The sequence below is a fragment of the Akanthomyces muscarius genome, chromosome 2, assembly GCF_028009165.1.
Source record: "Akanthomyces muscarius strain Ve6 chromosome 2, whole genome shotgun sequence".
In the NCBI taxonomy this organism is placed as follows: domain Eukaryota; kingdom Fungi; phylum Ascomycota; class Sordariomycetes; order Hypocreales; family Cordycipitaceae; genus Akanthomyces; species Akanthomyces muscarius.
In genome coordinates, this window is record NC_079242.1 from 2514856 (window position 1) to 2539934 (window position 25079).

A 25079-nucleotide genomic window follows, 5' to 3' on the forward strand; every position below is an offset into this window, starting at 1 on the left:
CCCTTGTAACTGCTCCGGTTGCCAACCAGCACCTCACCGCCTGATGTCTTGGCCACTCCCATTCAACCCATTTTCCTTTCTCCTCTCCGGTAGTAGTAATAGTAGCGCCAACCGGCTCATCTTGACACACAGCCAGCCTTCCCTCTATACTAAATCGGACACATTGACCCCTGTATCTCATTCTCTATTGGTGCGGTCCCAGTACCCGAGTCCCGAGAACCACCCCAGCTGCAAAGCAACAAGCAAACGCCATCCGTGGACGGTTTTACTCACAGCCTGATACGCCATGCCTCCCAAAGCTGGTCCCTCAAAAGGCAATCCTCGCGGTGGTGTCACCGATGATCCTTTAGTATGGATCGATTGTGAGGTATGTCAAGCTATGTGCCCTTTGCGCAGAAAAATTACTGACACACTGTCCTGATAGATGACGGGCTTGAACCCGGACACAGAAGAAGTCATCGAAATCTACTGCATCTTAACAACAGGCAACATGGAGCTCCTCGACGAAGAGGGCTTTCATGCCGTTATCCATTTGCCAGAGTCACGGATGAGCCAGATGGACGACTGGTGCACAAAAACACATGCTGGCTCAGGGCTGACTGCCGCCGTCCTTGCCTCCAAGTTGACACCAGAGGTTGCGGCGGAAGGTTTATACGAATACATTACCAAGTTCATCCCTGAACGGAAAAAGGCTCTGCTCGCGGGCAACAGTGTCTATGCAGACCGAGGATTTCTGCGCAAGGAGCCCTACACAAAGGTCATGAAGCATCTGCATCATCGCATTTTAGATGTAAGCGCAATCAAGGAAGCCGCTAGACGATGGTGCAGCGAAGACATTCTCGCCAATGTACCCGTCAAAAAGGCCAAGCACAAGGCACGAGATGACATTTTGGAAAGCATTGAAGAGGCCAAGTACTATCGAAATGCAATCTTCAAGCGAGAGGAGTAAGCCGCTTGGCAGGAAAAGTCTTTGGATAGCGTTACAAGGTATATAATATATTGGATAGAATTATGTGCACCTTGCCAGCTATATTGGTGATGTACCGCCTGAATGATGTGGTTATGTCACCAGGTTTGCCCACATGCAACACAACGCCTTTTACAGCAAGATCTCTGGCACGATGCCTTGATAACAACCAACAATTCGCCTGCAGTCTTACCAGTTTGGTCCAAATACCTGCTTCCCAATAGCGACAACACGTGCACTGTGGCGGTGTACCAAGAATCCCAGTAGCTGCACAGTGCGGATCTTGGGCTTCACCGCACGGCACTACTGACGTTGTGCCCCTCATTCATCCCACCCAACGGAACCCCACCATTGGACGATTTGACGACGAAGCTAATGACAGCTTCCCACCTCTTTGTCGCCTCTTTTTCTCTCAATCAATCTCCTTGTTTTTCCTTCTATTGTCTCTTTCCGTGAGTCTGCTTCCTCAATGCACAGTTCCTCCGCTCACCTGCTCACCAAACTTGCTCTACTTAGCTGCTCAGCACCGACACGCCACCATGGACGTCAAGACTGTTGAGTTTAAGCCTTTCCAGGACCAGAAGCCTGGCACGTAAGTGGCTTGCCGCCAATCTTCTGGATATTGTCAGTTTTATGATTCTCCCATTGTCCTAACACGCTCACAGCTCTGGTCTTCGCAAGAAGGTCGTCACCTTCCAGCAGGCCCACTACAGCGAATCGTTCGTCACCAGCATCCTGCTCTCCATCCCCGAAGGTGTTGAAGGTAAGAGCTCCCAGCGGCGGCCCAACTTAATCAAAGCTGACCTACATACCCCTTTCAGGATCTTTCCTCGTCATCGGCGGTGATGGCCGCTACTGGAATCCCGAGGTTATCCAATTGATTGCCAAAATCGGCGCTGCCTACGGCGTCAAGAAGCTCCTCATCGGCCAGAACGGTATTCTATCTACCCCTGCTGCTAGCCATGTCATCCGCCTTCGCAAGGCTACAGGTGGTATTCTTTTGACGGCCAGTCACAACCCTGGCGGTAAGTACAGGCTTTTTGTTCCGTCACTTCGCATCTTTGCTAACAATCGACACCTTCAGGTCCCAAGCAAGACTTCGGTATCAAGTACAACCTGGCCAACGGTGGCCCCGCCCCCGAGTCCACGACGAACAAGATTTTCGAGACCTCCAAGACCTTGACTTCCTACAAGCTCGCTTCTATTCCCGATGTTGATATTTCCACCATTGGTACGAAGACTTACGGTGCTCTCGAGGTCGAGATCATTGATAGCACTGCCGACTACGTCACCATGCTCAAGGACATTTTCGACTTTGACGTCATCAAGAAGTTCTTTGCCTCCCACCCCGACTTCAAGGTGCTCTTTGACGGTCTTCACGGTGTCACCGGTCCCTACGGAACTGCCATTTTCGAGAAGGAGCTCGGTCTCACTGGCGCCACCCAGAACTGCGTCCCCAGCCCCGACTTCAACGGCGGCCACCCCGACCCCAACCTAGTATACGCTCACTCACTCGTTGAGGTCGTCGACAAGAACAACATTCCTTTCGGTGCCGCCTCGGACGGTGACGGGGACCGCAACATGATTTACGGTGCCAACGCCTTTGTCTCGCCCGGTGACTCCTTGGCTATCATCGCCCACCACGCCAAACTTATCCCCTACTTCCAGAAGAATGGTGTCAACGGTCTTGCTCGCTCCATGCCCACCTCTGGTGCTGTCGACCTTGTGGCCAAGGCTCAGGGTCTCGACTGCTATGAGGTTCCCACCGGCTGGAAGTTCTTCTGCGCCCTCTTTGACGCCAGCAAGCTGTCCATCTGCGGTGAGGAAAGTTTCGGTACTGGCAGCGACCACATCCGTGAGAAGGATGGTCTCTGGGCCGTCGTCGCCTGGCTCAACATTATTGCTGCTCTCGGTGTTCAGAACCCGGGGTCCACTCCCTCTATCAAGCAGATCCAGAAGGACTTCTGGGCGCAATACGGCCGCACATTCTTTACTCGCTACGATTACGAAGATGTCGACTCTGACGGTGCCAACAAGGTTATCGGTGAGCTGAAGGCTCTGGTGGACGACCCCAACGTTGTCGGCAGCAAGATTGGCGGTGAGTTATTAATATGCCACTAAATGAAATCCAGCTAACAATTTTACGGTAGACCGCACTATCACCGCTGCGGGCAACTTCTCTTACACTGACCTCGATGGCTCTGTCTCATCCAACCAGGGTCTGTACGCCACCTTTTCCTCTGGTAGCCGCATTGTCGTTCGCCTCTCTGGTACAGGCTCTTCTGGCGCCACTATTCGTCTTTATCTCGAGCAGTACAGCAAGGACCCCGCCACGTACGACTTGGACGCCCAGGACTTCCTCAAGGCCGAGGTCAAGTTTGCCACCGAGCTTCTCAAGTTCAAGGAGCACGTCGGCCGTGACGAGCCTGATGTCCGCACTTAATTTCCGTGACGTTACAAGGTTTATATGACGAAATGAAGGAGCATATTTGACGGCAGAAATGTGTTTGTGAGCAAAGCCAAACTATCAACTACGAAAAATAAGAAAGCGTTACACGCAGGAGTAAGACTATGCTCATTTTGATGGGAGTTGTCATTGAAATTCGTAAACATCGTATATATAAGATTGAGATGAATGATGCGCCAAGTCATGATCCAGGGTATAACTAACTATTCGTAAAATGCTGGTTCCGCTTGTGAAGAGGGAAAAAAAGAACCAAAACTCCATTGACTTTTTTTCGGTGCCCCAAAAACACCACCACATTGATTGAACCTTTTAATATGCAGATTGCGAGATGACGCTTCAAGTAGAGTAACGCTAGAGTATTCTGCATGACCCATCGAAGATGTGTTTCAACTGGCGATTGTCTGGGTTTCTGTTAGCTCAAAACTCTGATCAAACGAATAAAAATATGTCTTGCTCGCATCTTACCCTGCCTATGCCTAAACGTAATCTCAAAACACCGAGGGTTGTGTTTGCTGGTAAGGTAGCGGTCGCCAAAGGTGTACAGCGATGTGTCGTAGATGATGAGCTTGTAGTCGCCTAGGCACTCCATCTGCGGCTTTGCTTTGCGATTGCTGACTGGATTGCATCAGCACATTCCAGCTCGACATTGGCTCAGAAGTCTGGATAGAAACTTACAAAATATTGTCCATGCGGGGGTATATGCCTGGTACCGCTCGCCGTTGGCAACGCACGCGTAGAGACGCTTGGTGCCTGTGAGGTCGTCCCGGTAGATGGCCAGCTTGTGCCGCACGCCATTGTCTTTGATGTCTCTTGCATCGGAGTGAAGTCAGCAAATGGGTGTACTTGTAAATCTTTGCTTCTTTTTTTTAAACATACGTTTCCCATATTCGCGTGTCGTCTCGGAAGACGGCTTCGTCGTGGCTTATAGCTTTTGCTGCCATACTAGTCTGGGCCTTGAGGGAGAGAAGCGTGCACTGAATAACGACCAGCTCTGCCAAAGTTTCATTTTAGTATTAGCATCACATGGTGGGGCTGGCATTGCCTCGCAGAGCTGAAATACCTTCGAAGAACTGAAAATGAAGGACAGCCCAGTGGATGAAGCCCTCCTGGCTGGGGCTCCATCTGCTGAGATGCAGCTTGGTCTCGCTGCGCCTGATACGAAGGTCGGCCAGAGGCCGGCATTCGTACAACGGTACATTCTCAAGCAGGGTGCGCAGCATAACGTATGGTAGTCTGTTGGTGCGGTCGATGAGGACCGTAACGGAGAGCGCATCGTTATCAAAACCCCTGGTTGAAGTCAGTAACAGAACTCAAAGGAGGCGCGGCGCCAAGTTACACACCTTCGGAATAAGAACTTCGACTTGTCTGGAATTCCTGTCCTGTTCCAATGAGTATATGGCCCGAAGGAATTCGAGCTATGCAGGTTAGCGTAAATCACCGGCCTCAGTGAAAGCGGCTGTATACATACAGGCATCCTTCTTCAAAAGCGCTGGCGACTTCGGGTCTGCGATCGACGGTCTCAATAACCCAGTGCTCGATAAAAGACTTTTAAAGGTTAGAAGGCATGCATGAGGTGACGATGGCGGTGGGCTCACTTGTCGTCGAACTCGGGCGGCTGGTAACTCGTTCAAGGGATAAAAGACGGTGCTGAGCTCCTGTGGGAGCGCTTGGGGATGCATGTCAGTAATCATAACAAGCAAATCATGCAAACTGAACCTACGCATTCCACTATCTTCTCTCAGATCCATCATCTGAACGCGAAGTCCCTCTGCCTTTCTCCAATCGAACTTGGGAGACCTTGAAGGGTAGCGTAGATGTTAGCTTACCGTGGCGGTTGCGGATGGCGGGCAAAAGTTTCTGACAACAAAAAAAACATACTGTATAAGGCCCAAGAACAAGTTGTCAAAGAATTTCGTGTACAGCTTGAAGCGCGCCTCCAGCTCCAGCTTCTGATTGCTCTCGTCAAACATGGTGTCCAGGAGGTGATCCCAGCCCGCGTCGTCCAGCCGCCTGTGGCCGGGGCACAGGATCTGGATGTCGTCGAGCGTCTTGGAAATGGACGGCAGGACCATGTCGAGGTGGTTGAGGAAGTAGTAGACGGACTCGGGGTGCAGGGGGAAGAGGTCGGCAAAGGCGAGCATGGCGCCGCGCAGGTCGTGCACCTGCTGGCAGACGCGCTTGAGCTCGAGGGCGGCGGCGCGATGGAGGGTGCGGCCGAGGCTCGACAGAAGCTGGGTGACGGTGGCGCACTTGTCCGACTCCCAGTAGAGGGCGTTGAGGAGGGTCGTGTCGATGCCATGGGCGGAGCGGTGGCCGGCGGCGGGCATGGTGACTCGGAGCCTCATCAGACGTGCAAAGACCGGCTGGCCGGGGGGGACGAGTATGCGGCTGTCTAGTAGCCAAGTCCGGGTTTCCTGTCCTCGGGGGGGCTTTCAGCTTTTTTTATAGGTTTTTCTTTTTCTTAGTTGCAATCCTGCGATGGTCTCTGACACAGCATGGCGCTGTGTAAGCTCGTGAATACCCACGAAGCCCGGATGCTGTGTAATTAATTACCTGCCGGTCCGGTTCCGGTGGTTTGGCGCGAAAGTCGTTGGTTCACAGTGGGCGGTTGGGTGCCAATAATTATGGCCAATTGGACAGATGCGTGGACCAGAAGAGGCGCGGAACAAGGTCAGATGGTTTCCGAGGACAGTTTCTCGACTGCCGAGGGGGGGAACAATGGCCGTCGGAGGTAGTATAAGAGCCAAAGGAAGAAGGTAAACCAAAGGCTGAGGAAGAAAGTAAGAGAAAAAAAGTACAAAGTGCTGGCCACAAGGCTGGCTGTACTAGCCTGTAAGAGACTCAGTTGATAGGTACCCCCACGAACAGTACACTGGATACCTATTCTGACGGGAGAGCGGGATTAGATGGGCGAGAAAACTCTGATTCGCCAGATGAATGGCAGGGATCAGAGAACAAGGAGGGGGGGAAAAGAAGAAGAAGGAAATCGTGATGGCACGGTAGTGCGTGATCTGCTCCTCATATGTCAGTCAAAACAGCGTTCTCGTCCCACGCACAACCCGAGCGACCGGGGCCCAGAAAATTGGCACACGTACAATGCAAGGCCAACAAACAAGGGGACCACACCGCCCGCGCTGGCGCTGCGTCAAGATGAAGTCTGATTTGACGATTTCCGTCTGGGGGGAGAAGGCCGCGGCGGCAGGAGGGGCGCGGAGAGGGTACGGCTGGGCGCTATGTATGTGTGATGTGTTGTAAGTGTGTGGTGGCGGCGGGCGGAACGAGATGGGCCAGTCGGTCCAGCAAGAGAGAGAAAAAATCGAGATTGGAAAAAAGACGGGTAAAGTAAATCATTCGGCCTGGTCTTTTCGCTTCTGTCTCTGGGGCGCTGAAGCGTGGTGACGACCTACCTACTTTTGCGAACCAGACCGTTGTGGGACTGGGACTCTGGGCTGGCGGCAGAGCTGCTGGCTGCAGCGTGGACGCTTTGATGCAGTGGCGTCGACGACGATGGGGGTGATGGAATGCAAACACGTCTCAGAGGTTGCTGGAGGACTCGTCTTTTTATCCTTCTTCTTCAAGTCGCAATCCTACATGTCAAGACTTGGAGGCCTTTTCTTCTCCGTACAGGGCTGTGATCGGGGGGCCTGTAAACTAAAGATTACCGACTTGGCTACTTACCTGGGGTGCACAAGCCCGTCAGCCTTTCCCCCGGCAGCGGAAGCTGGTGGCTGCCGAGAGAGCCCAACTGTTCCCCGAAAGAGCTCCTGGCAGCCTCTTCACCACCTAGCTCTCTCGCTATTTCCCGGATTTAACAAACGAGCTCGTCGAAATCGGCCTCGGCTCGTTCAAGACCATGGCCGCGTGCATGTAATTGTCTACTCTAGTGCCTCCCGTCTGTTGGCTGATGTTGCTGTCTTGCCCCCTTGATAATGGTGATGAAGTAGACGCCCAATATTTGCCACTCCGGCACACCAAAAAAAATATTGGTATTGTATCCATCGTATCTGTGTTTCTGGTGGTCATTTCTCGCCAGCGTTTTACAATCAGGACAATGGGCTGCATTAGCTTCGGTCTGGTGGCGGCGGGAGAGCACAACGCTCACTGGCAGTAAAAGAGCCCAGGCCTTGCCGATCGAGACGGGGCCGGAGGGGCGTGCCAATGTGGCTAGGACAGTGCTTATTGCTTGCAGCAATTTAAAATTCTTTATTTCGTTCTTTTGTGCTGTCTTTTCATTGGTCTCGCTCGTCTACGATGCCGCCAGATTGGTTCGACTGTGGGAACCTAGAAAAGGCGTCCAAGGCTCCAGAATCAAGGCGGCCAAATAACTTGCATTCTTTTTTTTTTGTTTCACGCGTCATATGTCTTTGAAAGAATGAACAGATGATCAGATCATGCGATTCGCGCTAATAAGAACCATTTATGCGACATTCGTTCATTTGCATCGCTTCCAGCCGGGAGGGATGCTTTGCATGATGACCTCAGCCACCGCCGGCTGCTTGCACCGCCCCCTCAAGCCTTGTGTGGCTATGACCGCGAGGCTGACAAGCATCCATTTCCTCCCTCTCCCACGGCCTCCGAGGTAAACGATGCCAACCAAGGGATGCTGACAGAATCACCACCCGAGCAACGAGTAGCTTTTTCGAAGGACTAGCTCGGATCGATGTAGAGCCTTACCATCGCGTTGAAATACTCGAGTAAGAAGCATGCTTTGCTGCCTGCCCATGACCACATATCGTGAGGAACCTCGGCGCTTGTATCGCTCCTCAGATAGGCCCAATCCACACGGCAGTATGTAGCTACCCACACCGTACCAAACTGTCGGGACAATGCGAAACGCCAACGCAAAAGAAGAAGTTGGGCAGGCGAGGGAATAAAAAAATACCCCCCAATTCCCAGGCTCTCAACCGGGGTGGGGAGGGGGACGCCCAGTACCATCGCCGCTGTAAGCGCCCGCGTTGGTGGCCTCACAGCCGCCCGCTCACGGGAGGGGCCGCAGTCCCCCTCCCCCCGGCCCATCCACATGCCTGGCCCCTTGCATTGGTGCCAGTACTTTTCGCCACGGGTTCATATTGCTTTGAGAGGTTGAAGAGGACGGTAGCGGCCCAGTGGGGAGGCGCGGGTGAGCGCAGCGTGGCTGCATGTTGGTCCATCAGGTGAGCTATTGCCGCTGTGGTATAATTAGGAGGGTACCTGGCTTGGAGCAGGTCGGCATCACCTTTACCCAATTTGACATTGGCCTGATGTTGGCTTAGCTCATGTGAAAGAATAAGCCTGCAGAGGAATCAGGAGGCCGCTGCTCCATGCAGCTTGTCATGGAGCAGACCATAGATGGCCCACAGCTTGGACCAACATTCGCAGACACATAGTCACACAAGATGGAATCAGAGAGGACAAGAGTAACTGTTGATACAAGTTTCATTCATAGTCTCATTGCGATATTATAGTGATTGGGCCATTGTCAGACCATCTGTCACGACATAAAAGCTAAGAGACCTTGTCCGTGTGGTTCCGGTACCGGATAATAAAAAGCAACCAAAAAATACAATCCATCCCGTTGCGGTCATACAACACCTCCCTTCCCAGATACAAAGGAAATTAATAGAAAGCGACGTGGCTAGAGATTACAAAGGCGTATACATTTAAGACGAGTTGTAGGCAGCCTTCTCATCCTCGTAGCGCTTCTTGTCAGCAGCAGCCTTGGCCTCGTAGGGGATGCGCTGCTTCTCGGAGAGGGCCTTCCAGCGCTCACCGAGGATCTTGCCGACCTGTCCGAACGACACACCAGGGTTCTCCTCACGGACGTTCTCACGCTGCTCGTTGGCAAAGAACATGTAGGCGGAGAGACCACGCTTGGGGGCGTTAGGGTCTGGCATTGTTAGCATGAATGCATCATGAGCTGGTGATGGAACCGTAGAGGCTTACCCTTCTTGGCGCGCTTCTTCTCGACGCGAGCTCCACGCTTAGGGGCAGCAGCAGCCTTGGGCATATTGGCGGTCTGGGTAGGAAAAAAATGTTAGAGTTGGCCGAGGCGAAGAACGAATGTGCGCAATTGTGTGAGGTGCAACGGAGTGGTGTTGGAGGATGACGGTGCTTGGGGTAGCCGTTGCAGCCAAACGCTGTGTGATTGCAGGCAGCTGGCCACCAAAGTGACGCGTCGGCTGAGTGATTGCCACTCTCTGCTTTCTTGCTAGAAGGCAGGAGCCAGCAGCAAAAGAGCGAATGGGAGAAGTCGAGTTGAGTGGGTGAATGAGGTGGTGAGCGCGCAGCCAGCAATACGGTATGTGGTGCAGTTGCGCAGGCGGGCGCGTTGGGAAAGGGATGAATTGAGGCGCGAGGCCAGAGGTAGAGTGCATTGAGTGAGGGAAGCGTACATTTGAGGGGTTTTTGAAGGAGAAAAATGAAGTTGTGAAGAGACGTGAAAATTGCACTGTGAGAATCGCGTGTTAGTGACGAATACGCTAAGCGGTTTGCCGTGTGCGAGGCGCAGGTGTAAGTTGAGGCAGCAGAGGCAGCGACCGAGATGATGAAGCGCAAGCGACGATGGAAGAAGCAGGAAGTCGTGTCCTTGTTGATGAAAAACAGGCCGACGATGCAGAAAAAATCGCAGGGTGCGCCAAAAATCCACGGTGCGGTCGCAAAACCAATGCTGCCGCGGCTGGAGAGGATGCTCATGGGCGCGGGCGCGCAGTAGAGGGGACTCACCAAAATGCGTGCAGTGTTGTGTTGCGAAGTTACGCGGGGAGCAGATTTGTATGGGAGATTTGTATGGGAGAAAGAGAAGAGGTGGGAGAGAGGGCGGACAGCCTTTTTACTATGGGGGAGTGATTGAGCGCGAGCGAACGCGGGCGCGGGCGTGGGCGTGGGCGTGGGCCAGGGCGAGCCAGCCAGCCAGCCAGCAGCCAGCCAGACAGCCAGCCAGGGAAGCAGCCTGGGCTGGGCGGCTGGGGGGGGTCTCGCTGCTCTCTCTCACTCTGTCTCCTCCTTGGGGGGCCGCAAATTTTGGGTGGGCGAAAAAGGGAGGGGGCAGGAGGCAGCGCTGCCACGCTGCAATCTGGGCTGGACCGGCTGGCACACCCAAAGTGGCCCAGCGACGGAGCTACTGCCGCAGAGTGCAAGGTTGGGACCTGCTTTGTACCGGTACCAGCACAGGTACCTGCACTTGTGCTGCACTGGCACTGGCTCAGCACCTCCACGGCGCACGCTATTACTGACACACACTCACACACACACACACACACACATACGCACGCGCACCACCACTCACGGCTAGAGACACACACAAACACACACGCCTTTTGCTCGTAGTCTTGCACCCCCCTTCAGCGCGCAGGCTTGCTTGGTCGTTTTTTATTTTACTTTTTTGCTTCTATTCTAAATTGAGCATGTATCTGAGAGCTAGGCGTTGCTACAAATACGCTAGCGCCGGCCGTCGTTTCTCCCTTCCATGTTGCCTTGGTTCGTGGCTGTTGCCAGCTGCCAGTTGCCAGCTCCTGCCACCGGCCCGTCCGTTGCCAGCTGCCCGCTGCCCGCTGCCAGCTGCCAGCCAACAAACGCGCCGCGTCCGTTTGTCTCCATCACTCGCTGCCAGCTGCCAGCTTGCCGGCTTATACAAGTTCCAACTGCTCCCTCGCTACGACTCGCTTCTCTTCGTTTCCCAGCTCATCTAAAGCCCGGAGGAAATTATCAATGATGACGGCATTGGTATATCCAAGATACAGTGTACTGTCCTCTAGTCCGAATTTTCTCGTCCCCAACACAACATATATCGTCTCCCGCCCAACACCTCAAACACGTCTGCACCACATCTCACACCACATGCCCAGCGACCAAGCAACGCCTCCTGCGACACGGCACTGAAATTTGAGCGAACTAAATAGACCGGCTGAACCGGGTACCTGCTCCTCTCTCTAAAATGCCGCAGCCCACTAGGTACCGTTTGGCTACCAAACCATGCCTACCACGACGCGCTTGGACGGTCTAGCCCCGTCATTTTGTGTGGTACTGTACAGGTACTTGTTTTGCCCCCGTCTCCGCCCGCAAAGTACTGTACATGCTGCCCCTTCTGCTGACTGCGCACAGTGTACTTGGGCCCCGCGCCCGTTTTCGCTGGCCACTCACCAAGTACCCTGCGTACCACGCAGAATGGGCCTACATGCCACCCACTCGCCTTCCTTTCCACGGGTAGCCTGCTTGCCTGCCTCTGCCCGGCCGACCAGTCTCCCGCGCCAGAGCCGCTCTAGCTGCCTCTCACTGTGCCCCGACACTACGCAGAGCCAGCATACACGCTCTGCTCGCCTTTCTATGCATGGCTGCAACGAGAGACGGACTCGACTCTGTGCCATCAATCAGCAATTACTTCTTTCTCTATTCTCTTTTTTTTTTATCCGCTTTTTATATATCGAATCGAGCTACGCTTTTCACCAGGACAGCTCACTAGCTCCAGGGTCCTACCCTACCCCGGCCCTTTGCGCGGCCCGCAGCAAACATTCGCGAATCGATATAATTGCTTTCCGTTCGGCCACCCGTATCACACGCTCGCGCGTTCCAAAGCACAGCTCCAGCGATGTGGTACTGAGGTGCCTCGTACGCTTGGCCAGTCTGCCAATGTAGACACAACGGCGATGCTGCACTCACTTTGATGCTCGCCCCACCATAGCTTCCTCGACGTGCAAACCGCCACGCCCACCTCGCGTTGCACCAAACCAGTCTGGCGCCGCCGCCCTGGTTGACCTGCTTGAGGTGCCTGGACTGATAAATATTGTCGAGTGTATTTGGATCAGCGCGGTCACTCTCCATGCCCGCCAATCTGGCTGCTTGCGGCCAGTGTTGTTAGGTGTCAGTTTCATATCACGACTTACACTGACAGCAAGCCTGCATTCCCAAGTGGAATTCCCCAACGCCGGCGCGAGGTTCATCCGGACGTATCACACCATTCGCTCTTCGATAACAACTGCCACCTTGCTTGCGGGATCTAAGACATGGCAGAGGTGCACAAGGTCCGCTTCATCACACTCACGAGCGCGCAGGTAAACTTCCGAAGCGAGCCAAGCTGGCAGCCTCGGGTATCGCCTATTGTTGGTGCTCAATGAGCTGCAGGAGCCATCACCGCTTGGTGTGTATCACTTCCTGTCGCGTCAAATTACCAGACATCTAGCCATTATTGCTTGACGCGACTGGAAGGCCAAGGGCAAACGATTATCGAAAAGACCCCTACAAAGCTGACCCGTTTATTATGTCCCTATTCATGCAGCACTCGGCACCTCTGGACCACTAGAACGACTAGCGAGCCATAGCTTCAGCCACAGTCAAGCGAGCTCCCTACTCTGACAACGACCTGACATCTGACTACCGGCAGCCACTGGCCAGGATGGATCGTTGCAAGGGTTGCGGCCAACCAGGTGCGTGCAAAGAAATGGTAGAACGCAGGCACAGAGCAGCGCCCGAGGTCTGGGTGCTGGCGGACTATCCCTCAATGCGCGACCCTCCTCAAACCCCCGTCCCTTGGTGTCCCGGTCGCAGGCAAAAAGCAAGCTAAGCACAGGCGGAGCGGGGTACTTGCCCACTCGCATTCCCCAAAGTATCGTCATACGAATTTTTCCAAGTACTGGTACTTTGGGCCTTCGTACCTCTCTCGCCTTTGCCATTTCCGTCTCTCTCGCACGCCACTCCCCCCCCCCTGTGCTGTTATTTTGCCTGAGCTCCGAGTTTTCGATTGTGCCCAAGACGCGCCGGCCCAGCAAAACACGCCTGTCTGCACCAGATCACTCGCTCCCCGCCTGACCCTTTTTAAAGGTCAGCGCCGCCCACTCGCTACGAGCTTTCGTCAAAGTCATACTTTGCGATATGATGGACGCAAAGAGTTACGTAGTTTACGGAGTAACAGCCATTGCTCGTGTAGAATATGCCTTTTTGTACCAAACTACCGTTCGGTAAAGCTGTATCTCTCTTTTCAACTTTGACAGTACAATTTACGTGTCCATTTACGCCATTGGCGTGGCGTAACTGCATACATCTGCAGGCTCTTGAATTCTCAACCCATACCGGGATTATGGCTCCGCGTCGGTAATGTCGACCACATAATCAGCAACCTCAAGAGGCTCTAACTAGGAGTCGCCGCGCGAATGGAGCCTGGTCTGCACCGTAGGGGTACACGGTATTACATACTGCCTACATACTGTCTACGTGCACCACCCAAAGTGGTTCTGGTGCTGCCTCAACACTCCTAGCTTCAAATCTACCTGCATGGAGCCAAGCTGCGACATGCCCACCAAACGCTATCGCTTGCTGGCCGGCACGAAACCTGACAGATCTGAGCCCAAATAGCCCTCCACCTGAGGCCTTGGCTCCTGTTTTACTACTGATAGTCGGCGTTGGTTTTGTTTTGCCCCGAAGCCCCGTCACAATGAAATACGCCAGTGTTGCGTGGGAACCCTACCACGCGTAAACGCGCCATCGTACCAATATCGAGGCATCGCCGGCTGTCCACTCGCTAGCCTCTTTCATTTCCCTAGCAAGCATTGGCTCCCATATCTCTGTCTCTCTTGCGATGTGCTTATTTGACGGCTACTTGGAGCTCTTCGATCCTCCTAGCTTGCCTACTTCTGATTTTGACGAGTTCTCTCCAGGCACTACACTGTGCATGGATCACGTGCATGAGTTGCGATGGCTTCTACAGAGCACCCGGCAACTAGAAAGCTAATGCACCTTGATGCAAGTAGCCTTGACGAACTATTCGTCTTCCTCTGGCTTCCAGTTGTGTATTGTCCATGTTCGCTGTCAAGCACTTGGAGAAGGGCGGTAGGCCGCCACCGTAGGAGCGCATAACTTATAGGCGAATTCACAAAATGAAGAAGGAAAAAAAACCAGCTACCAACATTGCCCATGCCTGGTTCGTGCTCACGATTTCTAGGCTGCGCGTCAAAGTATTGCGCGCGCTGCTCCCCGCCGATTCCGTCGTCGACTCGAAACACTTCGAGAACAGTGTGCGAGTGGACTTTCGCCCTCACGAAAGCGCCTACCCTATATGCCAATTTGACAAATGGTTACACATTCACGCGACTGTGTTTAGGGTGTGTGTTTGTGGAAGTATTTCGACGATGTCTGTTTCCATTGTGTGATCAGTACTGCGTATTTGATGCGATGCCTACTGGTCCAGTGGTGCAATTATCTAGGGCAGTGGTTGACGACATTCATACCGAGACTTACACACGAGTGACGTACCACACTGAGAACAAGGCTACCACGAAAAGCGCAAGGACGAAATTGGGCATTAGCAATAAGGATTGCTATACCCAGCAGAAACGCGTTATTAATTGTACATTCGCTATACAGCTAGTCATCATCTTCCGGATCGAGCACCATGTCGCGCAGCGCCTCGTCCGACACCCAGTCAACACCGCTACCGGCCACAATGCCGCTCGCCGCGCCCTTGACCGCGCGCCACTTGCGCTTCTCGTCGCGCACCCGGAGCGCCTCCTCCCCGCCGTCCCAGTTCACGGCCTTGCGCTCCTTGAGCTGCCCCGCGAGGTCGAACAGCTTGCTCGTCAGGTTGACGTTGCGCCGGCACACGCGCAGCGTCTCCACCTGCACGTCGGTGAGGGCGTCGCGAGATTTCTGGGCTTGCGCCGCGGATCTGGCGACCTGGACGGCGGCGTCATCGCGCTTGACAATGTAAGGTAGCAAATCGCTGGAGTTCCAAAAGTCAGCAGAGAAGATGAGGGTACGAACGAAAGCAGGGCAGGGTAAGAACGTACCGTTCTATGGGAGATGCGTTTGTGCCGCCGTGGACGGCCTTGAGCACGGGATTGGCCATCATGATGAGCTCGACGGCGTCGTTTCGTAGCTTGTACTTGGAACGTGCCTGCAACAAGGCTTCCTGAGCAGCGGCCAGCGCTTCTGGTGTGTCGTCTGTCGGGGCTGTCATCTCATCAGTATGATGATGAAACCTCACAAGAGCACATTGATGTGAATGCCGGTGGACGACAATGGCTCATCGTACCTGACTGATATGCTTTCTGGGCATCGACAATGGCGATTTCGAGTTGTATCTGCTGCAATTTGTCGTATAGTTCGAGGACGAGCCTCTCATCTTCAGACAAAGGCAGTTGTGGCTCGGGCGCGTCCTCGGCGTCGTCCATGCGCTCATCGTCGTCCATGGTGATGAGAGGTATCGTCCATCAAGGCTGGGAATTTATGCAAGACTGAGAATCAGACTGTATACATATCTGTAGATGAGAAATCCCAAGGGCCAGCTCAACACCGTTTCGTTCTGCATGAGTGAGTCCCTGGGATGCAAGCCTTGATGAGACGCGCCCCGCGACGCACGCCAGCGCCACACTCGAGCGTCAGCCACAGATGGCCTCGCAGAAACACAGCTGCATGTCGTCAGGCACCGGTGCGGCGGTGCAAGCTCACAGGTGCCTCTCCAGTGGGGTCGCGGTCAGCAGTCAGCGAGTCACAAGGCTTCCGTCACGCTGCAGGCTCGGAGTAGCAGCGCTAAAAATCCCCAAAACAGTGGCAACACTGACAGAAAGAGGTGGCAAGCCGGGCCCAAAGGACCCCCGAAAAGGACCGCCTCCACACCAGCGACTCATCGAGAGCTGCCTGACCTGAGCTAGCGTCACTGACTTGCAGCCACCAATCTACAGCCTCTGTCTCTACTCTCGACCTCTTTCCAAACCGTTGCCCTGTTGCCTCTTCTCCCGCCGCGTACCTTGCATTAGTTCTCCTCCTTCTATCCTGCATCATAATTGTATTGCACAGCGACCTCACTTCCCGATCCCGACCTAATACCGCCACCCTTCGGACTGGTTGCACCTTGTCCCGGCATCCTCATGGCGAATGTCTCGATATGGCCACACAGGTGTTGATTGCCCATACGGGCCAGCGCCTGGAAGTCGATACCTCGCGTTTCTCAACGTACGTAGCTACTGGACGGGAAGAATCGACGGATAAACGAGGGTACCGCTGCTGACTCTACTCTAGGCTGGACGACTTGAAGGCCTGGGTCGCCCGCAATAGCTCCGTTTCTTTGCAGCATATGGTCGCACTGACACCCCAAGGCCGAAGTGTCAAGTTTGCTAGCATGCATGCCGAGGTACGTAGAAACTGTACGATGCAAAGACTGGATGAACCGCTGCTGACGCTGGCTGCCCCGGCTCAAACAGAAAGAGCTCTACATTTACGATATCCGAGTCAGCCAACAGGCCGTAGCCGGGTCCTCGCCCGCCCTCGGCACCGAAACGCAACTGCCGCAACCCTATGCGATACCCAACGCCCCGAACTCGATTGATGACGCCGAGAACATCGAATCATGGCAGGAGCTGTACAAGGCGCGCCGCTCCTGGGCCATCCGGCTCGCCGAGGACTGTGGGCGGCTCGACACCACAGCCCGTGCGCGCTACGACGAACTGGATGTCATGGTCAAGTCCCTCGACGCTGCGCTGGCCAACCTCGAGATTAGTGTCAAGCAGATAGAGCCAAAGTATGCCGAACTCAAGAAATGGGTGGACCCGGCACTGCTCGAACATGATCGCCTGGCCGACTCATTCGAGCAGTACCTCAATCTCGCCCGGAACACGCCAGTCTCGCCCGCCATGGTCAAATTCATGACCAACAGAGCGTCTGTCAAGAGTAATCCGACGCTGGAGGACCTCATCGAGCTGGAAACGGCGCGAAAGGCCGGCAAACTAGCGCCGACTGCGCGCCGCCGGTTCAGCGACAAGGCTACGGATCTGGAAAAGGCAGCCAAGCAAATGCAACATGGTCTTGAATCACTCATTGCCGAATTCGAGACACTCACCGGTCGATCTGCACTCACTCACAGCGGTGATACCGCACAACTGCTCGAAGATATTGAGGTTGTGGTGAAACAAATAGACGCCGATTATCATTCCGCTCTGACATATGGACCTTCGCAGCGGGACTTGGCTCAAGCATCCAAAGTCGCATCCAACCATACCGAGCGATTGGTTCCGAACCTCAGGAAGCGGGCAAAGGAAATGGACGAGATGCTTTACTACGCGACGTCAGCCAGAAACTCCATTGCGACCGAATCTATGAGCTTCATGAAGGCCATCACTGAAATCACTGCCCAGCACACGAGTGTACGCAATCAGATCAGTGTATTGAATTCTTCAGAGGATGACATGACGACATTCGACTACCTGCGACTCATCTATCAGCTCCCGTACATGTATGCGTCCTTTGTCGTCGAGACTATCCGTCGTCGAGAGTGGATGGACAAGGTCAAACTGGACTCGTCCACGCTCGCCAACGAGATGGCTCTGTTCCAGGATGAAGAAGCCAAGAGACGGCGAAGATGGCAGAAAATGGTTGGCAGCACGTACGGACCTGAATTAGATACCAATGTCATGGGGCTTGAGGTCAACCTACTCGGAGAGGACGAGCCCTGGCCGTTACTCTCCAAAGACGATCTCGACGACTTTATCCAGCATCTCAGAGCACAAGACACGGACGAAACGCTACTGGAGGACATCACAAAACTTGTGCAGGAGCTTGTGAGCCCAACCAAACAACAATCCAAGCGGCTAAAGGCTTTCAAGAACGGGAGCATCCACGAGGCAGCGTTGGGAAGAAGTGGCCTCATGATCCGCGGAGACGATGATCTGTTGCGCTCACTCCAAGACGACAAGTCTAAACTCGAAAGCAAGCTCAAGACCGCAGAAAGCCGTGTGCGGCGCCTCGAAGATTTGCTGCACCGACAAAGCCAGGCGTCTCGGCATGGAAACCTCTTTCAGCCTCCGGTAATGCAACCACAGGAGCGTCCAGGCTCCAGCGCATCAATCAGATCAAACCGCATTGATGATCGCAGAAGATCCTCCGATGGCGCTGATCCTCTCCTGCGGCGTATTGCGCAGCTCGAGAACGATTTACGCGAAGAGAAACAACGCTCGACTAATCTCCAAAAAGATGCCGATGCCAAGTCCACGCAACACAACGAGATCCAACGCCAGATGGACGAAGCCAACTCTACCAAGAAGGATCTTATGGAGAATATGGAAGCACTCAAACGCGAGTTTATGGACGAGCGCAAGTCTCTGGAAGACGATATAAAAGGCCTCAAGGCTCGTTTGGAAGAAACCGAAGACGATATTGAGCACTTTGGAGAATCCCGCGAAAACGAAAAGGCCTCGTACGACGAAAAGATGCAGGCCCTTGAGGACGAGGTGCAGCGACTAAAGAAGGAGCACAACGACGAAAACCTCAAATCACAAGGTCAGGTTGAGTTTCTGCGCAAAGAAGCTCAGCTACAGCGTGAGAAGATGGACGCTTCGGATCGACTTGTGCAGACCACCAAAGAGGAGCACCATAGTATCACTCGCAAGCTGCAGGAGGCGGAAGACACGGCAGAGAAGCAGGTCGAGCTTCTGAGGAAACTTCATCAAGACATGGCCCCTGACAGTGAAACACCCAAAGATGTCATGGATCTGACGGAAGCTGTTACTAACTACGCTGCCGATCTGCTGAGCAAACTTCAAGGTGCTGAAAGCGAGGCCTCGGTGCTCAAGACGGATCTGGAACAGGCTTCGAACGGCACCAGAAAACTTCGCTCCGAGCTGGCCGAAACTAGGCTGACGCTTGCTCAAGAGGAAATGGCCGCGATGCATCTTCGTGAGAACCTCGCCGAAGAGAAAGCCAAGGTCACTGCTCTGGAAGGCGAGCTCAATGTGGGCAGGGAGCAGCTTAGCACGCTGCGCAGCCAGCTCTCGGACGGCGAAACCGGCTCGGATACACTGCAGAAGAAGCTGGAAGCTACCGAACGCAAGGTGTCTGAGTTAACCGAGGATCTAGCCTCTCGGCATTCGCGCGTTGGAAGTCTCGAGGAGGAAGTTGAAATGTTCAAAACAAAGATTGAGTCTTTGCAAGACAAGTTCTCGCTGTCAACAAATCATCACGAGGCCCGAGACGAGAGAACAAAGGATTTGACTCAGAGAGTGTACTCCCAGAACGACCGCCTTACCCGTCTCCTGGAGCGCATCGGCTATTCTGTGGCGCGCGATGGCTCTGAAATGACTGTGACCAAAATTCCGCGTGCCGAGAGGCAGAGCCAGAGTCAGAGCGCACTCGACTTGTCTGACCCCTCATCATCTGTCAAGCGGTCGACGAGTCTCAGCAAGCCCATGAATGAGAGCGCTGATCTTGACCTTATCTACTGGATGAACAACAGTGATGCCGCGGCCGAAGAACAAAAGTACTTCTCTTTCATGCAATCGCTCGGGTCATTCAACATGGAATTGTTTGCCGATACAATCTATCACAGAATTAAAGAGGCCGAGCACAAGGCTCGCAAGTGGCAGCGTGAAGCCAAGACGTACCGCGACAGAGCTCACATCCATCAGAGGGACGCTGGCGACAAGATTGCCTACAGACACTTTAAGGAAGGCGACCTTGCGCTATTTCTGCCGACGCGTAACCAGCAGGCGGGAGCCTGGGCTGCATTCAACGTAGGCTTCCCGCATTATTTCTTGCGCGAGCAAGATTCGCACAAACTTCGACACCGAGAGTGGCTGGTGGCTCGCATCACTCGCATCCAGGAAAGAGTGGTTGACCTATCAAAGAGCCTGACTGGAAGCAACGTGGGCAATGTCATTAACGATGAGGAGAATGACAACCCGTTCCAGCTCTCTGATGGCCTGCACTGGTACCTCATTGACGCACAAGAGGATAAGCCTGGTGCGCCCACAACACCCGGTATGGGCAAGTCCACAGTCGCCGCCAATAACGTGGAGGCGACGGCGAACATCCAGTCACAGTCGGTCCGCGCCAAGGGCAAGAATCGTGACAGCATCAGCAGCATCGAGGGCATCAACAAGACTCTGTCGAAGAGCCTCGAGAGCCGCCGCAGCAGCTCTAACTCGAAGAAGACGCCGTTTCCCATTGCTGGCGGGGCAGCGCTTCTTAGAGGCAGCGCGCTGGCCAGCGAGACAGACTCTCTTCGAGCGACGGCACCGGAAACACCAGCCGGCACCAGCCCGACTCAGCCGTCGCCGCTGGGTGCCATGGTGGCAAAGCAGCACGCTGAAGAGGGAGCGACTGACGCGGGCGAGGGGGCATCAGGGGCAGCCGAGGTACGAAATGTTGATACTCTTCTTGGCCCTTAGGCTGCTAGTTGCTGATTTTGAGGTTTTGGTTTGCTCGAACTTATAGACTCGAAGCAATGTACAGCGAGAAGAATCGACGGAGAGCACTGACAAGAAGTCCATGGTGTGGGATCCACTATGGAGTGTGGACTACAGCTACGAGAGTCCAAAGAAGTAGTTGCGTTTGTCATTTTTCGATATCCCTGGCGTTTTTTCTTCTTATAAATTACATTTGTTCGTTTTTCTTTACAGCGCCATGGGTTGGAGTTGGTTTGCTCTCGTTTTGCAGGAGCTGGGCCATGCACATCGTTTGAATAAATGTTGGATAGGGCTGGCTTGTCCTGGAGAGACTAGACTGTATCAATAATAAATAACATAGAAACCATTTTTCTTGGAATTTTGCTCATTAAAGTCGCCGACAATGTAGGCACCAGGCCCTTTTGTTCTAGGCAACAGTCGTCGATCAAGATGCCCCGCCTACCTCAGGCAGAGCTTCGAGTACAACTGCCTGTCAACATCATAGCACCTCCTTGTGCCTCCATCAACTTCACTTCTTCGCCAATGGACCAATGACGCATAAATGCTATTCTCTTTGTAATCAAATGGACAGCAGATGGAGACGATATTGCCTTGTGTAGAGGTCGTGCCGCCGGCGGCGAACCGAGCGCGGCTGCTACCAGAACTCATTCTACAGATTGTGGACTGCGTCGTGCCACCAAACGCCGATACCATCCTACCACCCTCTCACATCTCCACAAAGACACTGATCGCGCTGAGTACTACCAGCCGGATCACCTGCAAGCAGGCGCAGAGGCTCCTGCGACAGCGCTGCCTCTACCTCGACACCCGCCGGCGCGCCGAGTCCTTTCTGCGATGCCTGCAGGCCGCCACCAAGGACACCGCCACGGCGCCCCGGGAAGACATACGCCTGGCGGCCATGTTCCTGGCGCCGTTTGACCGGAAGCTGCTCGACGACGTGCCGACGGCCAAGCTGGTGCGGGCGCTGTTCTACGCTGTCGGCGGCTCGCTGCGGCGGCTCGTGGTGCGCATGCCGTTTGCGACGCTGCACCCCGTCGTGGACCACCTGGGCGTGCGGGAGATCCTCCGCGAGGGCTTCGCGCAGCTGGAGCGCCTGGAGGAGTTTGTCGGCCTCCACGAGTACCCGAACCTCAACCTGGCGGCGAGCCGCGCGCCGCGGCTGCGCACCGAGGACCTCTGGAACGCGTGGCCGGAGCTGCGGCGCCTGGTACTCTTCGGCGCCGAGATTGACGACGAGAAGCTCTGGGAGGGGCTCGCGCGGCTGCCGCGGCTGACAGACGTGGTGCTGGCGCGGCCGCGCAACGTCGGCGTGCTGGACATGAAGGAGGAGTACTTTGCGGCGGGGGCCGGGGTCCAGGAGAAGGGCGAAGAGTTTGATGCGGGAAAGGAGATGCGCGTGATGCTGATGGATGTGTCGTATGACGTGCAGGACATTCAGACGGACAGCTGGGAGAAGAGGGATCCGGACGGAGCGATGACGGTGGAGGTGTACGAGGTGCCGACGTCGTATTATGGCGATGAGACGGAGCAGGAGACGGTGGCGGCGTGGGTGAGCGGAGGGGTATGGAGTGGACAGATCTGGGACTGGCGAGGAGAGGTGGTTGGACGGGGTTTACTGTAACTGAGAACATGGGATGGGGATGGATCTGGGACTGGTCAGGAGAGGTGGCTGTATGGGGTGTACTGTAGTCCACAACACGGGACGCAAAACATAGATAGTTTACTTCGGCCACATTGCGCATAGTAAATTTAGAAGTTGGTTCCTTGGGGGCATCGTTCTGAATACGTGATGAATAGATCGGAAACGAATGGTCGCCAGTAGCTCTGGGAGAGTCTCTTATATGTCGGTGCGAGCTTTGGGATCTCGCACCAATGCCTCTCGGGTTACGTCTCCTCCACGGGTCGACACCGCAATAGTATCAAAGCTCTCAAAGCCATGCTTCAAATATATTGAAGATTCTGCCGGGCCAGATTCCAGGTAGCAGACTATGCTCTGCTCATCTGCAAACTTGGTCGCCCATTTTAGCATCAGATTGGCTGCGTCCGACTCGCGATATTCAGGGAGAACACTCCACATGTCAAGAGCTGCACAGAGAATCGGCATTTTTGCGTCAGCGTACAAAAAAAGGGGATCAAATCAGGAACCGAAAATTTGCAACGTACTCATGTTAGGACGCTCTTGGACACATCGATCAAATACAGCGCCTGCTTGCTCGCCGAACCGCATGGCAAGATCCAGGTCGAGCGTCGCGGGTCTCTGTCTCGGTGGAATAACAGCCCCTGCTGGGATACCTGCTGGGCGCTCAAGTCGCTGTCAGAGGCGTAGGAGCAGGAAGTGAGGGCTCACCTGTGCGCGGGGGCAGGAAAGGAAGCTGCGCCTCCTCCACCATCCATCGCGAGACGGCCACAATCTTGCCAGTGTCCGCATCGACGACCTTTTTGTGGTGCCACGGCGCAAAGCCGTAGACGCTGAGCCAGCGCTCCTTGGACGCCGCGACGGCCGCGTCAAAGGACAGGCCGGGGTGAAGGGCCTGTAGGAGGTCGTCGCTGGCCGAGGCGGCGGCTTGTACGAGGGCGAGTTGGCCGCCGTCGGCAAAATCGACGTCTTGGAGCTCCAGCTTCATTGTTCCGATAGGTTTCGACGTTCAGAGACGGTAGGAAAAGAGGCACGAATTCAAAGGCAGCTGTGCGAGCAAAGTAGTCTATAGAATCAAAAGCCAGGCTTATTGATTGTTCAATGAGAATTGGCGAATGCTGCGTTGTGCCGGTGAGTGACTCTTTGCCGTCGCAGCCTCTTTGTTAGTGCCAGTGGATAAGGCTGCGACGTGCATGTGCCTCCCCATGATCCGCTGATGGAACGAACATGCTTCGAATATCGGCTTTTTTTTATTTGAAGGCAATTATGGGATGGAAATTACTGTGAAGAATTTGCGCACAGCGAAAAGTATCCGTGATGCACTCCATGGTCGTACGCCACACATGTGCTGAGATACCATCTCTACATGGTAGTTACAGCTGAGTGAATTGCACTAGGTACAGAACTATGGTGGTCTTTAACAGCTCGCTGGGTTCAGAAACAGACGACAGTAGTACAGTAGAACAGTACCTTGCACTACAGAATCTGAAGTGCTGACGCCAGTTCCGGGAAGGTCTTCGCCTTGCCTCTATCACGAGAACCGAGGCCATACATTTTCTCTGTCGCCATCTCGTTGCCTAGAAAAATGCTCCAATATCATTCCAGCCACATTGTGAAGAAATTACATTTTCATAGCTTTAATACAAAAGAAGCGGCCATGAACACCAGTATGTAGCGCTCAAGGCCTTGCGCGGTGACTGCTATTACGTGGACAAAGACACATATGAGGGAGAAATTTTGAGACAGCTTCGCGACGGCAAGTCTACGCTGGCAGGCTACCCTTTCATCTGCCACTTGCTCGATGACTTTGAGATTGAAGGCCCATACGGAAAGCACGCCTGTCTGATATTTTCTCTAATGGTCGAGACACTGCGCAGTCTCGGGGCATGGTTTGAAGATTCTCTCGTGTCGTATCCCAGCATGCGACGATTTACCATTGAGCTTGCTCTGGCGCTTGATTATGCCATGGCCATGGCGTAGTACACACAGGTAAAAGGCTGCCGGAGGGGACGGCGGCGATCGGCGGTGTGGCTTGGATTGCGTGCGCCTGCGTCGCTACCATTAGTTACCGGATGGGCGGGAGGATCTTTGTTCTGGAAACCCTGTGGAACATAGTTTTGTTTCAGCGCCCGAATACCCCGGACGCCTCTCGTGGTTGCATTTATTTAGAGTTGGCACTCGTCATGGATGGATCATGATTATGCCTTTACTTGCCAAAACCTCCAAGCTGATCCCCCGCGTTTTCAATCACATGGCGTGCAAGGTTACGGTAGCATCGCTGCTAGCGATGCGACCAGGACAGAAGCAGGTGTAGTAGCTAATTTTTATCTGGCTGCCTGGGGGGTCTTTTGCATCAGTGGCTGGAGTGCGGCCGTTGATAGGACCGGCTAGCACTGTCTAGCAGTAGCGTAAGGGTGGCACAGCCATTTCGGGCGGCATGAAATGCGGAGAGTCCGGGATGGAGAAAACATTAGTTGTATTTATTAGTTGAGGTTAGGCAAGGCATGATGTACGTTGAATGTCGGTAGTTGGTTGCGAGAATGTCGTGCAGCGTGCCTCGTGGATCACCCGGAAGTGTTTGTGTCATGCCACTGACGTTTGACAGCCGAGCAAGCGAATAAAAGCAGCGGAACTGCTGCGGAAGGACTTGCTTTGACAATGATCATTTCCGTGTATTCGCCAGTAAAGCCTTTTCATACCAGTATGCAGGTCGCACTGCCACGAGTTGGCGGTGGAGTTGGCCGGGCCAAAGTCAAGTCCGCTACGGCCGCCAGCAAGAAAACGCCGCTGCCGTCGGCGCCCGTCACCAGTACCTTTTAGACAGTCGACAGCCGCCAGTTGCCCCCCCCCTTCGTCTCGGCCAGGCTG

The 25079-nt window shown here is 54.2% G+C and overlaps 9 protein-coding genes across 10 annotated transcripts; 4 read left to right on the forward strand and 5 right to left on the reverse strand.

The window, feature by feature from the left end:
* Positions 1 to 286: 286 nt before the first annotated feature.
* Positions 287 to 3410, forward strand: LMH87_003935 (uncharacterized protein; the record flags this gene model as incomplete). Its single annotated transcript, XM_056195079.1, has 9 exons — positions 287 to 367; positions 425 to 945; positions 1028 to 1040; positions 1350 to 1419; positions 1484 to 1559; positions 1633 to 1730; positions 1789 to 1992; positions 2052 to 3065; positions 3118 to 3410. 9 exons carry the CDS (start codon positions 287 to 289, stop codon positions 3408 to 3410), a joined length of 2370 nt encoding a protein of 789 aa, XP_056048744.1.
* Positions 3411 to 3785: 375 nt separating this feature from the next.
* On the reverse strand, positions 3786 to 5779 carry LMH87_003936 (uncharacterized protein; the record flags this gene model as incomplete). 2 transcript variants are annotated; one of them, XM_056195081.1, is made up of 11 exons in its annotated part: positions 3821 to 3835; positions 3900 to 3904; positions 4019 to 4045; positions 4110 to 4243; positions 4311 to 4425; positions 4495 to 4721; positions 4775 to 4849; positions 4903 to 4979; positions 5030 to 5100; positions 5155 to 5231; positions 5313 to 5779. In XM_056195081.1, the coding sequence occupies 11 exons, from the start codon at positions 5777 to 5779 to the stop codon at positions 3821 to 3823; spliced, it is 1290 nt and encodes a 429-aa protein (XP_056048746.1). The 2 variants fall into 2 exon arrangements, with proteins under 2 accessions (XP_056048745.1, XP_056048746.1); XM_056195080.1 differs by having other exon boundaries at positions 3786 to 3835; positions 3900 to 4049.
* Positions 5780 to 6105: 326 nt separating this feature from the next.
* On the reverse strand, positions 6106 to 7289 carry LMH87_003937 (uncharacterized protein; the record flags this gene model as incomplete). Its single annotated transcript, XM_056195082.1, has 6 exons — positions 6106 to 6134; positions 6233 to 6264; positions 6315 to 6445; positions 6530 to 6665; positions 6842 to 6916; positions 7252 to 7289. 6 exons carry the CDS (start codon positions 7287 to 7289, stop codon positions 6106 to 6108), a joined length of 441 nt encoding a protein of 146 aa, XP_056048747.1.
* Positions 7290 to 9073: 1784 nt separating this feature from the next.
* On the reverse strand, positions 9074 to 12230 carry LMH87_003938 (uncharacterized protein; the record flags this gene model as incomplete). Its single annotated transcript, XM_056195085.1, has 6 exons — positions 9074 to 9300; positions 9357 to 9429; positions 9806 to 9861; positions 10137 to 10238; positions 11587 to 11767; positions 12069 to 12230. 6 exons carry the CDS (start codon positions 12228 to 12230, stop codon positions 9074 to 9076), a joined length of 801 nt encoding a protein of 266 aa, XP_056048748.1.
* Positions 12231 to 14765: 2535 nt separating this feature from the next.
* Positions 14766 to 15589, reverse strand: LMH87_003939 (uncharacterized protein; the record flags this gene model as incomplete). The annotated part of the gene is made up of 3 exons (XM_056195086.1): positions 14766 to 15120; positions 15188 to 15350; positions 15433 to 15589. 3 exons carry the CDS (start codon positions 15587 to 15589, stop codon positions 14766 to 14768), a joined length of 675 nt encoding a protein of 224 aa, XP_056048749.1.
* A 695-nt stretch (positions 15590 to 16284) lies between these two features.
* LMH87_003940 (uncharacterized protein) lies at positions 16285 to 20714 on the forward strand (the record flags this gene model as incomplete). Its single annotated transcript, XM_056195087.1, has 4 exons — positions 16285 to 16352; positions 16419 to 16530; positions 16601 to 20524; positions 20604 to 20714. 4 exons carry the CDS (start codon positions 16285 to 16287, stop codon positions 20712 to 20714), a joined length of 4215 nt encoding a protein of 1404 aa, XP_056048750.1.
* A 435-nt stretch (positions 20715 to 21149) lies between these two features.
* LMH87_003941 (uncharacterized protein) lies at positions 21150 to 22196 on the forward strand (the record flags this gene model as incomplete). Its single annotated transcript, XM_056195088.1, has 1 exon — positions 21150 to 22196. The coding sequence occupies one exon, from the start codon at positions 21150 to 21152 to the stop codon at positions 22194 to 22196; it is 1047 nt and encodes a 348-aa protein (XP_056048751.1).
* Positions 22197 to 22412: 216 nt separating this feature from the next.
* LMH87_003942 (uncharacterized protein) lies at positions 22413 to 23199 on the reverse strand (the record flags this gene model as incomplete). Its single annotated transcript, XM_056195089.1, has 3 exons — positions 22413 to 22660; positions 22739 to 22867; positions 22923 to 23199. 3 exons carry the CDS (start codon positions 23197 to 23199, stop codon positions 22413 to 22415), a joined length of 654 nt encoding a protein of 217 aa, XP_056048752.1.
* A 669-nt stretch (positions 23200 to 23868) lies between these two features.
* LMH87_003943 (uncharacterized protein) lies at positions 23869 to 24191 on the forward strand (the record flags this gene model as incomplete). Its single annotated transcript, XM_056195090.1, has 2 exons — positions 23869 to 23878; positions 23929 to 24191. 2 exons carry the CDS (start codon positions 23869 to 23871, stop codon positions 24189 to 24191), a joined length of 273 nt encoding a protein of 90 aa, XP_056048753.1.
* Between the last annotated feature and the right edge of the window lie 888 nt (positions 24192 to 25079).